The sequence below is a fragment of the Canis lupus genome, chromosome X, assembly GCF_011100685.1.
Source record: "Canis lupus familiaris isolate Mischka breed German Shepherd chromosome X, alternate assembly UU_Cfam_GSD_1.0, whole genome shotgun sequence".
Lineage (NCBI taxonomy): Eukaryota > Metazoa > Chordata > Mammalia > Carnivora > Canidae > Canis > Canis lupus.
The window spans coordinates 7,685,613-7,701,862 of NC_049260.1; the positions used below are offsets into that span (position 1 = coordinate 7,685,613).

The 16,250-nt window shown below is 44.9% G+C and overlaps 1 protein-coding gene across 4 annotated transcripts in view; it reads right to left on the bottom strand.

Moving 5' to 3' along the window:
* ARHGAP6 (Rho GTPase activating protein 6) overlaps positions 1–16,250 on the bottom strand; it is a 484,849-nt gene that overhangs the window by 13,484 nt on the left and 455,115 nt on the right. For all 4 annotated transcript variants that reach the window (XM_038586811.1, XM_038586813.1, XM_038586812.1 and 1 more), the window contains exon 10: positions 3,536–3,633. In XM_038586811.1, the coding sequence (XP_038442739.1) occupies positions 3,536–3,633 (98 nt within the window). The remainder of the gene's footprint in view (positions 1–3,535; positions 3,634–16,250) is intronic.

The following is a 16,250-nucleotide window of genomic DNA, read 5'->3' on the forward strand; positions in this document are numbered from 1 at the left end:
AAATCACATGATAGTTAGTGTTACCGTTCATTAAGCATTTATTAAAAACCAGGAGCTATTCTAATAGCACAAGAACTCTGTGAAGCTGGTGCTGCCTTTTAGCTCTCTGGTTTACAGGTGAGGCAACTGAGACAGAGAGAGAGAAATCTCTTTACCCAAGACCACAGCTCTAAGAGCAGTGGAAAAGGAATTCGAACTCAGGCGATCTGGCTCTGGATCCGAACCTCATAGCCAGTGCGTTACACTATATGGGAGCGTGCTACTGATGTTCAACGGACACGCCGATGTAGTCGGCGCCATCGGGCAGGTGGGGTACTGTAATTTGTCATCATGTAATCTGTCATGACCATAATTTCTCATCACTGTAACGCATTGCCACTGCTTCTTAAGTGCCATCCCTCAGCCTGCCATTTAAGGGCATCTGCCCTCTCTGCTGGCCAACCTTCTAATCATGCCCACAGCCAGCTGACATGTTCATTATGATGTCCAGGCCCTGGTTCAAGCTTCCCAAATGTTCAGGCCTATTGACACTTGTTCAGTCTTCCAAGTTCACTGCAAATCCTTGCTCTTCTCAGAAGCCATCCCTGAGACTACAGGTCACCCCTTTTTTCTCTTCTCCAAACTCCAAGTGGTTTTATGGTCTGGAGTGTTGGTTTCCTTCCTCTGTCAATACAAAGACCCCCTTTTAATGTCAAGAATCACGCACCTCAAAGAAAGTAATACACCATGGCAAATATGTAATATCTAATGTGGCAGATCTAAGCCAGAGGTTCTTACCTGTGGCTGCTTAGTACAAACACAGGGGGAGATTTTTAAAAATCCTAATGTCCAGACTGTGCCCTAAAACAAATGAATCAGGATCTCTAGGGGTGGCACTCAGGCATAGTATTTCTCCAAGCTCCCCAGAAGATTCGAGTCTGAGAACCAATGGCCCGGCACATACCATTCTGCACTCTGTGACTCACTTAATAGCCTGCTTCCTATTATTTTTATCCTTGAAGCCTCGTTCAACCAGTCTGCAAGCTCTGAAAGTCAAGAACATGCCTTGATATTTTAAACTTTCGCGGCTCAAAGTGTGGATCACAGACCAGCAGCAGCACAGCCTCATCTGGGAGCTTGCTAGAAATGCAGATTTTTCAGACTCTCTCCCTCAGGTCTACTGATTCAGAGAGGGCTTTTCAACAAGATCTCCTGATGATCTGTGTATACAGTAAGCTTTGAGAAGCATGCATGTAAGGTATGAAGATACTACCTATAGCTCCAGAGGTAGGACTCTCAAGCCTCAAAAGACAACTACAATTAAATAAGTATTTATTTGTTTATGTATTTTCACCTCATGACATCATGATCAACCCTTCTGGGCTGCTCCTTGGCCTGTACCTAGAGGAAAACAATTACTCCCTTCTCCTCCTTACTAAGAAAGCCTTCTCCACATGTTTTCTGTTCAATAATGCTAGTCTCTGACGTCCACAGAACACCTGTGAGATCATCTCCCTTCCCTTGAAACCCACCCTGACACTCACCTAAGATCTTGGTCTAGTGTCAGCTCGCCTTGGCCTTACAATTCTTATTCTTATAGGGATAGGGAACAGGAGAGGCTAGACAATTGTACAGCTTGTGATAAGCTTAATATGGAAGCTTCTTCCTTTTCCTAAGAGTAGTGAAAGGAAGGTTCACTTCTTGGCATTTACATGCAAAAAGCATACCTGAAAACCATATAAAAATAACTTCTATCAACCATTCTTCAAAGCACAACGTTTATATATTTAAACGTGCCATATAAAAGCTGAAACTTGGCAAGTCAACATCCGTGGTTTTTTTAGGGGTGTGTTTTCCAGCTTTCCCACAGAGTACCCAGGAAATGTTATAAATGCAGCTTAATGAGGGATTCACAAACAGAAATGCCACTGTGTCTGTTTTCTTGCACGGGGAGGGAAAGAAGCGAGTTCATTAAAATTCTGGTGATACAAGATCTGCTGTGAAGAAAAGCCACTTGAATTAGTTTAAATTAGAACTTATACCTTGATGACAGAAATCTAGGGAAAATTTAAGGGAGCCCAATTATCTGACATGCAAATCAAGACCATGAAATGCCAGCCCACTTAGACAATTTGAATGTATTTTTATTCACTTGTGGCTCTTGGGGCTCAAATTCAGGCAAAATGCCTTACTTGAACCAGAATCTGGCCTGATAATAATTGGCACAAAGACGAATTTTAAAAAGTGCATTTGAAAAGATGAGCCACTTAAAAATTCTTCTCTGCTCTGCAGGAAATGGAGTGAAGTCTGGATCTTGCAGTGCTACTCATACAATGACGCAGGAAAGGAGGTCTGAGCAGCGTGGGATTCCTTTCACTACATTTTTCTAAAGAGTATAAGTTTTTATATCTGAAATAGTTTCAAATGATAAATTAACCTATCAACTTCAATATCAATATAAAGGAACGATTTAACACGCGTCAGTATTTCTAAGGCACCAAGGAATAGGACATACTGTTATTTTACATACAGCTAAGAAAGAAAGAAATGCCGTGAATTACTTAGGATATGCCACTGATGATAAGGTGACCCTCAATTTCAGGGATGATAAAACATGGGGCAAAATGTGTCTTAGAGTTGTTGACATTCAGGAAATTAAAAGCACAACCTAAAAAAAAAAAAAAAAAAAAAAAAAAAAAAAAAAAAAAAAAACACAACCTAAACGATGCTCTCATGAGAGGACGACAACTCTTCCTGCTACAAATTTAAGGTTTGGCATCATGGTGACAGCAGCGCTCCTGGTTAAGGACGCAATAATACCTTCTTACCTGGCTTTGCCAAAAGCTCAGCACCCCCACTCTGCCTCTGTACCAAATATTTGAGATTGATCCTCAAATCGGACTAAAGCAAAATCCAGTGGTCTTCCTTTGGGGGCAAAATTGGTGGCAAAGCACAGCCTACATGTAGCATGGCTTGTGTTTTACTTGTTGCAAACATGTCTGCATGTGGAGACCAGCGTGCATTTTTATCAAAAGGATGCTAACCATAAAGAGCGTCAGGAAGGTGCACACTTCCAATTTTAAAGGAGCAACTAGGCCTTGGTAGAGGCTTGTCTTGTGGTTTGGTATCATGTCACTGGTGCTGGTCAGTGACACAAGCAGGGTGCATCCAGGTGCCACCTAAGGGACCCGTAAGTACAGCTATCAGGATTCTAGAAGTAGAATCACTGATGCACTTCAGAGTCCTTTGAGCTTCTTGTCAGTGATTTAGTTCTTTTTCTTTCCCCAGTAAACACAGTCAAAACAACCTCAAGGGGCTCAAAAAGAAACCAAAACTGAAACAGAAAAATCCCATAAAGTGCTTTCTGATGTAATAAGTGGGCTAGGAAAATTGAAGCCTTTTCTGGGTAGGCGGGCTGACAAGAGGTGCCAGAAAGTTGCCAGATCTCCACTTCAAGTCACTCTGTGTGGAATTAGGTAAGCTTCTCTAATTCTTTAGAAATGAAAAGAGAGATCCCCATGGCGGCTTTAGAAGATGGGGCAGCTGGCATACTCACGATGATTGGGAGGCCTTTCTCCTGAGTAAGTAGTCCACCACGTCGGGGTCAGTCTCCAGCAGGCTGATCAGCACTTCATTCTGGAGATCCGGTGGAACCTGGAGGGGCCAGATGTGGGGGCAAGGTCAGACGGTTCCAGAAAGAGGAGAACCATGGTCACTGGCAACTTCACAATAACATAAACGAGAGCCTCACAAGTCGTAACAGGACAGAGTGATCCGCCACCTATTTGCCAGTCAAAACCCAACCTACACCAACCCCTACGGCCATTTAATTCTTAGGACAAAGTGGACGATTACCAAAAAAGTCATATTCGATCCAAGTTGTCACCCCTGTTATGACTGGCGATATAGCTTAGTCACTTTTTACCTCTATCACCCAGACTAGATTTTCCCAGCTTTGAATAAGCAAAATATCATGGTTAAGAGGGATGGTGTTCATGATTTATTGTCCAAATGGAGACACTTTCTAAAGTTCCTACTTATAATTATGCCAAGATGACGGGTATGAATTATAACTGCCTTGGGCAGTTCTGGAACATATATGATCAGTTCATTAAGAGGACAGGCCCAAAAAAAAAAAAAAAAAAAAAAAAAAAAAAAAAAAAAAAAAGAGGACAGGCCCTTGGAGTGCCTGGGTGGCTTAGTCAGTTAAGCTTCAACTCTTGATTTTGGCTCAGGTCCTGAGATGGGTCGTGACATTGAGCCCCACGTCAGGCTCCGTGCTGGGTATGGAGCCTGCTTAAGATTCTCTCTCTCTCTCTCCTCTTCTGCACCCTCCTCTCTCTGTGTCTAAAAAAAAAAAAAAAAAAAAAAAAGGACAGGCCCTTGAGCCAGACTGTGTTTGAGTCTTAGTTCCATTTATTAGCTATGGGACTTCGGCAAAGCACGTGACCTTTCAGTTTCCTCATCTGTAAAGTGGAGAGAATGACAGCCCTCATGACAAAGCTGTGGTGAGTAAATGATTATTACATGTTGCGAACTGAGAACAGTAGCTGGAAGACAGTAAACACTCAAAAAACCTGCTGACTGCTGTATATGCCCATGCCATTTTATCCTTGGGTGCTTGCACTCACCCCTTTCTTGCATCAACAAAAAAGTTTCTCACCTCACAATTTTTTTAAAGATTTTATTTATTTATTCATGAGAGACACACAGAGAGGCAGAGACACAGGCAGAGGGAGAAGCAGGCTCCACACAGGGAGCCTGATGGGGGACTCGATCCCTGGACCCCAGGATCACGCTCTGAGCCGAAGGCAGATGTTCAGCCACTGAGCCACCCAGGTGCCCCTCTAGCTTCAGAATTTGACAAGCATTTGCTCGAGTTCTGTAGCTGAGCATCACGCCTCCCTAGGCTAACCCACAGCACATTAGAAGGTGGCCTTATAATCCTAAACCGCAACACTGTGAAAATGTTCTATGAGAAAAGCCTAAACTCTGCTCCAACGAGTTTTCTACTCTACAGATGCTGGTAGCTCAACTAAGGGAAACTCAAATTATTGAGAGGAAACAAAATTTCCATCTGATTCTCTCACAGGCGGGCTCGGAGACCAGGCTCTTACAAACTGCAGGGACAAGTCTTTGGAGTTAAGCGGCTGGTGGAAGAATTTGCCTCCTGCCTCTTGCAGAACTCAATTCTTCTTGAGCTCTGAGAAGCTGGAAACAATTTTATTCATAAGAAAAGGGATGAGAAGGCAACAACAAAATGCTTTCTTCTCTCATAAATCTGTTCCTCCCACTTCATCCTGAATCTTCATTAATGACAGTGCCAAACCCTGCTCACACAAACTCAAAATCCAGGCTGCAGTCAAGCTTCTCCGTGTCCTTTCCCCTCCCTGTTCAGAACCAGCAGACTTACTTGACTGCATCTCTGTGATGTCTGTTCCTCCTTTTCTCTATCTTCCATTCCCACTGAAGCGATCCAAGTTGGAGCTGCCATGACCCCTTTGTAGTGGGCATCTGTTGGCCATTACCAGCTTCCATTTCCCTCTTGTTGTAACAGTTCTGCCCCCAGTTTCCTGTGAAGCATCAACTGTTCCCCAACCCTGAGCTCAAGGGTGATGTGTAAGCTGGTCTAAGGCCACGATCACTCCCCTCCCAGGCTACCAGGGCTGCCAGCACAATGGCCTGGAACTCCATTCGAGGTCATGAAAGGCCAGGAGAGTGTCCCCAAGCATCTGAGAGAGACAATAAAGGGTTGGAAGCTACAAGGGCCCGAGGACCCGGCTGACAATTGAAGAAACAGCAGCAAGAAATGGAAAGGAAGGATCTCTCGATATCATGAGTCCTGGGTAAACCTGTGCCTGAAGCCATATTGCCTGTGGACCTCAAACTGCTTAAATTACTTTTGAGATTTTCGTTGAAAAGAAAGATACATCCTTCATGGGCCTTTGATGCAACTGCTGGCTAACTTATACACTAGCTATTTCCTTCACCACCCAGCGTCACATTTCTTGTCTGCATGGTTGTCTGAGTGCTCTGATCAGGACGCTTGCTCAGGAACCTCTTTATCTCTATGGTGGAAAGCCCTCCACTTGCTCGTACCTGCCATTTGTTCCCCTGGTGGCCACCCTCACATGCTCTCACCTCAGCAACCATTGCACTTCTCACTCTGGCCTTTTCCACCTCATTCCTTTAATCCACTACATACATAGTTGGTGAATGTTTACGGAGCACCAGGCACTGGATGCCAGGATTCAGCTCTAAAGCAAGCAGACAAGAATCCTTGTCCCCTTACAACTGACAATGAATATGGGAAGGTCAGCACGAAACAAATAAACAAAGCAAGCACAGCCTGGATCACACAGAGACAAAGCAGAGGAGGGGAAAGGACCGTGGAGGGGGTGGGGTGGGGTGGGGTGGGGGGCAGTGCCATTTAGGTAGGATGGCAGGTCACAGAGAAACTGCCATTTTAGCAGAGAACTGAAGTTGGTACAGGAATTAGAGAATATCAATTGCAAGCAGAAGGAAGAAAAAGTCAGCAAGATCATGGGTCAGGAGCAGAGAAGAGGCCAGTGAGGCTGGGAAGAGTGAGGAAGGAGGCGGGCAGTAGGAAGTGGGTCAGGTAGCCAAGGCCAGATGTTGCAGAGGCTTACGGGGTCATGATAAGGACATCTGTGCCCAGTCTAGGTGGTGGGGGAGCCACTGGGGGTTTTGAGCAGAGTTAGACTAAGGTAAATGGTCATCGCTGGCTACTGCGCTGATAGCAGAGTGCAGGGAAGCAAGGGGCTGACGCAGGGGGTGCAGAGAGGGGTCAGTGCTAGATCCAGAAAAAAGGGGGCAGAGAGCCGAACCAGGATGGCGAGCTGATGAGAAATCTGTGGATCCTGAAGACAGGGAAGATAGAGATGATAGCCTCAGCTATTTTGCTGGTGGGAGAGAGAAAGAGGGAGGAAGAAGGAGTAGAAGAAAGATGCCTTCGATGTTTGGAGCGGAGAGTCAGGCACCCGGGTGACCAGTGGAGAGAAGCTGTAGGTGGAGGAGACTGGGGGTCACCGCTGGGAGGGTGGCTTCGTTAGAGTTACGGGGGAAGGCCTGTGGGACATCCAAATGAGAGAGAGATCTAGTGGACAACCAGGAATAAGGCTCTGGGGTTCAGGAAAGGGGCTTGGGCTGGACATAGAAATCTGGGAGAGACACATATAGATGGCATTTAAAGCTCTGTGACCAAACCCAATGGCCCTGGAATGAGAACGGCAGAAGAAGAGAAGGGGCAAGGCATTTAGGTCAAGGCTGAAGGGTTCGATTCTCTTACTTAATTGAACAAATTAAACAAATAAAAAGACTGATTATTTTTACTGTAATCTTTTCAAACAACACGACCCAATGGATACACACTATTATACCACCTTGTTAAAAAAAAAAAAAGTAATGCCCAAAGGTTGAAAATGAGGAGAGAACTCATTTTTGAAAAATGAACAGAAAGCAAAAAATAAGCCAAAAATGTATATCCTGAACACTTTTTAAAAGAAACTACCATGAGCAAATGAGAAGAAATATTCATTCCTTCTCCTCCTCCTCCTCGTCCTCGTCCTCCTTCTTCTTCTAATATTTTATCTATTTGTTTGATAGAAAGAAAGCAGGAGCAGGGGAGGCAGTAGAGGCAGAGGGAGAAGTAGGCTCCCCACTGAGCAGGGAGTCAGACATGGGGCTCAATCCCAGGACTCCAAAATCATGACCTGAACTGAAGGCAGACACTTAACCACCTGAACCACCCAGTCTCCCCAAAATACTCATTTTTCATCCAGTTAAATTCAAAATTTTCTATGTTTAGACATGTAATAAAAAATGTTACTTCAAGCACCAATTCATTCCCAGTGAAGAATAAACAACCCTCATGCCTACCCTTTGGAGTGCTATAAGCATCACAGTATTAATTCTGTGAGAGTATACAGTACATCTAAAGATGAATTATTAACTTGAATACATATTAGAATAGGTTACAGGAAGTATAATTATTTAAAACATAACTTTCCATAACATTCTGTTAAATTATTCTGTAATTCAGAGTTTCTACTCTTTCAAGCAGGCTTGGTTCCCAACCAATTATAATCATTGAGCTTTATTTTCCGTAGCATACATGACTTTTACTTGGTAACAAATGCAAATAGAAAGGGTCAGTGCTGTAAATCTATCTATATTTTCTTTCTTAAAAGACCCATGGTACCATTTTGGCTCAGAGACACTCTTTGCAAATAAGTAAAAAGATACAGTTATTTATTTTTTATTTTTTTAAAGGATACAGTTTAAAAATATGGATCCATGTATGGCAGGAAGGGTAGGTGATATTTTCCTATGTATTATAGGTGAAACTCACTCCAGAGTACATAATCCATTATTTTAATTAATTTCTATCCCATCTTGTTACGATTTAAAGCAGCTTTAAAAATTCATAGATAAATCATAAGAGACTCCCAACTCTGGGAAACAAAGGGTTGTAGAAGGGGAGGGGGGGGGAAATGGGGTAACTGGGTGATGGGCATTAAGGAGGGCATGCGACGAGATGAGCACTGGGTATTATACTGTATGCTGGCAAATTGAATTTAAATAAATTTAAATTTAAAAAATAAAAAAAGAAGTGCACTTATGATGAGCACTGGGTTTTGTAAGGAAGTGTTGAAGCGCTATCTTGTACACTTGAAACTACTATCACACTGTATGTTAACTAACTGGGAGTAAAATAAAAACTTTAAAAAAAAGAAAAAACTCACATGATAAAAACCACATGTTTGTTTGTTATTAAGCACTGGCACAGAAAATTGGAGCCAGTGGGAAAAGGAGGGTAGAGAATTTGAAAAGATGCCTAGAACTGACATCGTATTCGTACGACAGCCTCCAATGCTGTTTTCTCAATAAGCCCTCCAATCCTTGTCCCTATTTGCGTATTTCATTTCCTATAAGTTTAATAAAAATTTCAAACTACTGGCTCGGTTCAATTGGATGAGCATTCATTTTCTGTGAAGTTAGATACTTTACAGAGAAACAAAAGTCAAGGGAATGAACTGATAGGAAACAGGAGCTCACAGTAAGTCCGAGACATCCAGAGAGATCATTCCTAGATATGCTCCTTTGTAAGAATCAGGATGCTGTCAAAAGTATTTCTGATTAAGAGTCGGGAGCCCCTGAGGCCCAGTTTTTTATCAGCTTTGCTGCTTATAGCTAATTAATGTAAGGCCGGATACATCAACCGTCTTCTTTAGGATTCTGTTCATACAAAAATCCAGGCCTATCCCTTCCATCCCATTTATCTTTATGGAAGCGTGGTAAGGATCAAAAGGACCAAACAGATTTGAAAGTACCTTACCGATTGTAAAGAGGGTCAGAATAAAGGATTTTATTAGAAATAGACAAAATAATTAATAAACACTTCAAAGGACAAAACAAAAGCAGACAAGGAGACGGCTAATAATTGTTCTGCAACTTCTTGCTGGACTAACAGACATCTGTCTCTGCCTCTCACCTGAGCGCTCGCAGAGAAGCACCACTCTCTTCTCCTTTGCTTAACACTTTGGGCAGGTAACTACGTTGCGAGATCTCCTCTTGATACATCCCTGCCCCTGACCTCCCCCTGGATCTCGAGAGCCCAAGTTTGTGATCTGTGGGTCCCTCAACTACAATGGTCTTGAAGCCAACTCCATGGAGCTTCTCCCTTCTGGTCCCTTCTCTTCCGCCGGACCTCGAGTCTTCGGTTGGTCGCATCAGCAGAAAAATTCATAGATAAATCATAAGATAAAAATTCATAGATAAATCATAATCAGCCGACCGAAGAAGGGCTGACCTGACCTGTCTGCCCAGAAGAGATGCAGGCTCCTAAGGTGGTAGCTGTCTGCCAGCTTCCCTCTTGTGCGGCGAGGGCAGGCTCCTGTGTGCCCATCCTGGCCAGGCACCCCCGCAGGGGGCTTGGGACATCTCTTTTCATCACCGGATGTGATGACGGCAGCAAGAGATGCTGGAAATAAGTGCAGTCTCTTGCCGCTGAAGATGGCAGAGCGGAGAGAGCAACAGTGCAGGTGAGCCACTAAAGCCCTGCCCCTGAGGCTGCTTCCGTGACCTAATAATCCAGGTGCTTGCAGCCCCGGCCACTGATTTTTCTCTTCCTAGCAGCCAAACGCTTTCTCAATTATGCCTTTTCTTCTTCCTCCTTGCCCCCTGCTCTTTTCTCTCCTGAAGCTCCCACCTGCACATCCATGACCCTTCACCCACTTATCTCGCAAGTCAACATTGTTCTCTTCCAGAACACAGGCTAGGGTGGTGTTTTCCACCCAGTGGATGTCCAAAGAATGTCATCAGAATGGCAGCAAATAACAGTCAAAAAGAACCCAGGATAATTGGTCTTCGTGGTGTGCACTGGCTCTGTTACCTTTGTGAAGGGGCCTCTCTCTGCTTATAAGTAGTAGCAGTGTCATGTTCTAGAAAAATCTCCTTGCTGTTAATTTTTAGAGCTAGACAATAAATTTCCTTCCCCAACTGAAGAGCATCAGAAATTTTCTGACATGTTTTTAAACTATTGCTCCCATTAATATAAAAATGAAAAATGAGGGGCACCTGAGTGGCTCAGTCGGTTAAGCGCCTCTTGGCTTCGACTTGGGTCGTGATCTCAGGATTGTGAGATCGAGTCCCCCATCAGGCTCCAAGCTCAGTGCGGACTCAGCTTGAGATTCTCTCCCCTTCTTCACCCCCACCTTTGCTCCTCCCCCAATTCACACATGCGCACTCGCTCTTAAATAAATAAATAAATAAATAAATAAATAAATAAATAAAATCTTTTTTAAGAAATGAAAAACGAAGGGACCCTAGCTGGCTCAGTCACTGGAGCATGCAACTCTTGATCTCCGGGTCATGATTTCGAGCCTCACGTTGGGCATAGAGATTACTTAAATAAAAAAAAAAAAAGAGGAAAAATGAAAAGTATCACTACATAAGTAAAAAAATTCTATCTTTTTTTTCTTCTGGGATTTTGTTTATAGCAAAATGGAAACTAAGGAGGACTGTGAAGAACACGCTACTTTTAAAAATCAACTGATCCTGCACATCTGAGTGAAGAAACAAAACCCAGCCCCAGTGGCTTCTTCACTTACAATTTATTGTTTCACATCAAAATCTCTACTGGGTTTTAGTCAACTATTTAGTAAGTTTCGAGATTTTCCAAGGGTACCATTTATGGTTGTGTTTATCTGGAGACTCGACTCCTTAGATTTTCATGTGTTCCTTCCGAGCAGAATGCTATTTCAAAAATCAAAAGAACTTTGGACTCTCCTGCTTCAGAGAAAAAATGTAAACACTGCAATATGAAGGAATAAAACTGTCACAATTAAAATCCACCCTATCAAATTAAAAATGAAACCTTGAACGATGGCCTAGGGTATAACACTCATGATGTAGTTTATTCTATAAACCACAGAGAGGGGGAAATGGCTCAAGTTTTCCCCATTTACCAAGTCACTATAAAAAACCATTAAGGGCATCTCGAAGAGCAATTCTCAGGACCCAGCCCTATCGTATTTGCCCCCCAAGTGTTCCATACTAATCCATCCCTTTGCACTGGACCGAGAAGGATGCTTTGGCTTTTCAAACTCTACCACTTTCCAGCAAAAGCAAGTATCATTGGAAGTCACGATGACAATTTTTTGAATTAACAAACACACTGAAAGAAATCACTTGGGCTGCTTATGAGGGCCAAAGTTCGGTCATGGGCCTGCCCAGCCCAGGATCTTCTGTGCGACTGTCATGGAGGATGGCTTAACATTATGTAAGGGGTTCTTGGATGTCTGTGGAGGGCCAGAGTGCATGAAGTTCAGCAAATTGTTCTCAGGTGCCTGATACATGCCAGGCAGCGTGTTTGGCAACTGGGGCACGTTAGTGAACATATACAGTCAAGGAGCCCAGGACTCGGGGAGCTGTGGTTGGGGGAAGACGCAAAGAAGGACAATGAAGAAGGATGAGCAGGCCTTGCTCCACGGCCACAGGCTAAAGGCGGTGGAAACCGCTCAGGTGTGCCATTCTCCTGCTCCTCCGCCTGTGTGTCGCCAGCAGTACGTGCGGGCAGGGACAAGGTGAGCAGGCTCCCGCAGGAGCACATACTGGCTCTTGCAGCCACCTGCCAGCCTGAACAGCAAGCGGGTCGCTGTTACGATTAGTCAAGAGGGATGAATGTTGTTAAGTGTCTCCTTTGTTCCCTATTTTCAAACTGGCTAAAAAATAGCTCTTTTCTCCGCCACAAACGGACTCCACATCTGAGATGCCACATTAAGGCACCTTGTCTTGGGCCGTCTGGGTAGCTCAGTGGTTGAGCGTCTGCCTTTGGCTCAGTGAGTGATCCCGGGCTCCAGGGATCGAGTCCCATGTCGGGCTCCCTGCATGGAGCCTGCTTCTCCCTCTGCCTGTGTCTCTGCCTCTCTCTCTCTGTGTCTCTCATGAATAAATAAATAAAGTCTTAACAAAATAAAAATAAAGCACCTTGTCTTTTGGGTGGGGAGGCATCGTGCTGGAGAAATAATTCACTTAGTCGCTGCATCACTTGGACAAACTATCTCAGCTTACTGTTCATGAAATGGTGGTGAAATTTAGATTAGCTGATGATGTACAGAACGACCAGCCCAGCCCCTGGCATGTCAACAACAGTAATTTTAAAAAACACTGGATGGATATAAAAAAAGGAAATGGAAATCATACATAATTATCTGGGTACATTGGTAGGAGGTGTTCTCTTGTTTGATGACCTGGATCGCTGCTTGACTCCCTTTGATTTGGCACGCAAAGGCGGTTTTAAGAAACTGCAATTTGCATCAGGGAATGAAAGGAACACGAGGCGAAGCTTGGCTTCTGAGCTTGGAATCCTCACGTCGGCCTCTGACCCTTGCTCCCAGTGGTTCTCAGTTGAAAATTCCCATGTGCTCGGTGCTGGTCCCCAGCTCAGGCTGCAGAACCAGCAGGGTGGGAGCGCGCTGGCGTTCCCACGTCTCCACTGCACTCTGGACTCTTCATCAGCCTGTAAGAGGGGTGCCTTGCCTTCTTTCCCTCTCTCCAAAAAAGGAGCCCTGGTAGGAATCATTTAGTATCAGTCCTCAGAACGAGCTGACAGTTTTCTCCACTCGGCTCCGAAGCTCTTATTAATTCCAGGAGCAACGATGAGTCTTCTCTGGGATTGTCAACGTCAGTTATGGAAGCAACAACTTTCAGAGCCATTCAGGCACCAACAGTTTAGGCAGGGGATGCTTTCCACCTTACAGTGATACCAGTGAGCATTCCTAGATATGCATTATCCTTCCCTTTTGTTTATTATTATTATTTTTTAGATTTTATTTATTTGCTCATGAGAAACACACAGAGAGGCAGAGACATAGGCAGGCTCCCTGCGGGGAGCCCGATGTGGGACTTGGTCCCAGGACTCCGGGATGACGCCTTGAGCCGAAGGCAGATGCTCAACCACTGAGCCACTCAGGGGCCCCTGATCCTTTTCCTTTATTTCCATTGTTCCCAGATCATACCATTGTATGTTATCCAGTGTTTCACTGTGGATATCAGGAATAGAGGGTCATGATTTAAAGGTGAGGGAGTCGACGGGGTATGGGCACTGAATCAAAAACAAACAACAGAAATGCATTTCTTCCTGGCAATATGTTGTTGTACTTATTCAACAAATAATCACCGGGCACTCGTTTGCTCTTCTGGATGCCAACGAGCTGTAAAACAAATGAAAACCCCTGCCTCCAGAAAGTTTGCATTCTATTAGGTTTCAATAAGCATAAAAAGTAAGTATATTATATAGTGAGTTAAAAGGTGAGAGGTGCCATGGAAAAAAGAAAAAGAGCAGGGTAAGGGCGGAGGAGTATACAGGCGTGGGAGCAGCTCACACTGTTGTGCAAAGCGGGCCAGGTGGGCTTCCCCACACAGGTGACACCTTGAAAGTGCCCTGAGAGGACACAGTATCTTATCAATTCACATGGTAAGAACAGTGATCTTTTCTCTTTTGTGTGCCTAGTATATGCCAGTTCCTGCCGCAAGTGCCTAGCAATGTCATTTCTCATTCTCAAAATAATCCTGTAGAGGAGGCAACCTCATCACCTTTTTGTGCGAGAGGGAAACGAAGGCTTAGTGAGGTTGAGCATGAGCCCAAGATCACACAGCAGATTTATGGCCGAGCCAGGAGGAGAATTGTGGTAGCTCATTCCAAAGCTCACGGCCTTCCCTAAAGCACCTTGGGGCTTTCCCAAGGTGTGGTTCGAAAGGACCAGCACGTCCTGGAGGCATTTGTTAGAAAGTGTGGATCCAGGGGCGCCTGGGGGGCTCAGAGGTTGAGGGCCTGCCTTAGGCTCAGGTTGTGATCCTGGGGTCCTAGGATCAAATCCTGCATCGGGCTCCCTGAGGAGACCCTGCTTCTCCCTCTGCCTGTGTCTCTGCCTCTCTCTGTGTGTCTCTCATGAATAAATAAATAAAATCTTAAAAAAAAAAGAATGTGGATTCCTGGGCCCCATCCTAGCGCCACTCCATCTGATTCTCAGGAGGGAGGCCGGGGAATCTGAAATGTGTGACAAACCTGGCCACTCTGCTGCACGCTCAAGTTTGAGAAGGCCTATTTTAATCTGCTGCCTTGGCTTTTGATAGAGTGAGCTCGATGGCTGTTATCAGGACGTCTCTCCAGCTCTGGGATTTCCACCCCTGGGCCTGAATAGCAAACGACCGGTGTGAAAGCCTGTCCTAGCCAGGCTCTCGAACCCCGTGCCAGCCTCTGGATCTAGGCCTCTCTCCTGCATGATGGGACAAAGCCAGGTTCTTTTCTGCCCTCTCTCACTAACTCGGATACCTCTCCCACGTGGGAGAGGCAGTTGCAACATCAAGACATGAAGGACATCATTAACACTCAAAAGAAAACTTGGGTGGTGGCCAGGCCTCTGTGGCCTTGGAGACCCTTCCATCTGTTCTGCGCCAACGCTGCCTCCAGGCAGGTGCATTCGGCCCTCATGGACAAACTCCTGGCCACCTTTCCTGATGAGTCCTCCTTTCTAATGTCAATGAGGAAGCAGAGCCTCCCTTTCTGAGCTCATCAACCCCTCAAAAAGCTGTGAAACTGCACAACAGCCAACAACCTTTAATCATCAGGCTTCAGCCTTCCTTGTTTGGAATTATTGTACTAATTCTGAAAGCTTGTCTAAAAAACAAAACGAAATCAATCAGCTATATACATGACTGAATTTTTGTCCACCCACGCAGACCAGCTTTGCCAACCAGCCAGCAGCTCTCGTATAACCAACTAGATTCTGAAATGGCAAATATGCCAAGAGAGCCTGCCAGCGGCAAGATTCTTTTTTTTTTTTTTTTGTGCTTTATAGAGAAAAAAGAGGTAGACTCAGTGCGAAGGCACAGAATCACGTACATTTCAGAACTAGAAGGCACCTTGGTTTTCATTTGTTCTAACCTCGTCCTTTGATAACCGAAGAAACCGAAATCTCAGGTGAGCTCACCAAACAAAGTGAGGTGGAGGCAAAGGAAAGACTATAGCAAAGTTTTCTGATTCCAGAGCCCGTTTTCCTTTTAGCTGACCTCAGCTTGGGATCCTTGTCCCACATCTCCTCCCACATCCATCTTTTTATTCTTTCTCAATACATAATTGCCATCATCTGTCTAAGGAAATCAAGGATGCTTATAGTCACGGTTAACTTACTCTGAGAAAGGTATCCTTGGTTCCTCCATGTCTAAGCCTTTTCATATGCGTACGTGGAAACCATATGTTCCAGAACTACCACTGAGCCACTCATGAATTCGACCAATGTTTCTTGTGTTTCTACCATGTGCCAGGCACAGGGGTAACGCAGTAAAGAAAGCAGATGGGGGACGCCTGGGTGGCTCAGCGGTTAAGCGTCTGCCTTCAGCCCAGGGCCTGATCCTGGAGTCCTGGGATCGAGTCCCGTGTCGGGCTCCCTGCAGGGAGCCTGCTTCTCCCTCTGCCTGTGTCTCTGCCTCTCTCTCCCTCTGTGTCTCTCATGAATAAATAAATAAAAATCTAAACAAAAGAAAGAAAGCAGATGGAAAGGGACAGAAACCCATCCTGTCCTGGAGCTCACATTCTTGCGTGGAAACACAGGACAAGCAAGAGAACCTAGTGAGACCCTGCGCTGGTAGTGATGAGTGCTCGGGGGGGGGGGAAGGCAGGGGCGAGGGAGGGGGAACAGGAAGTGAGGGTGCACACAGGGGGGTGGGTGGGGCTGCAGGTGAGACAG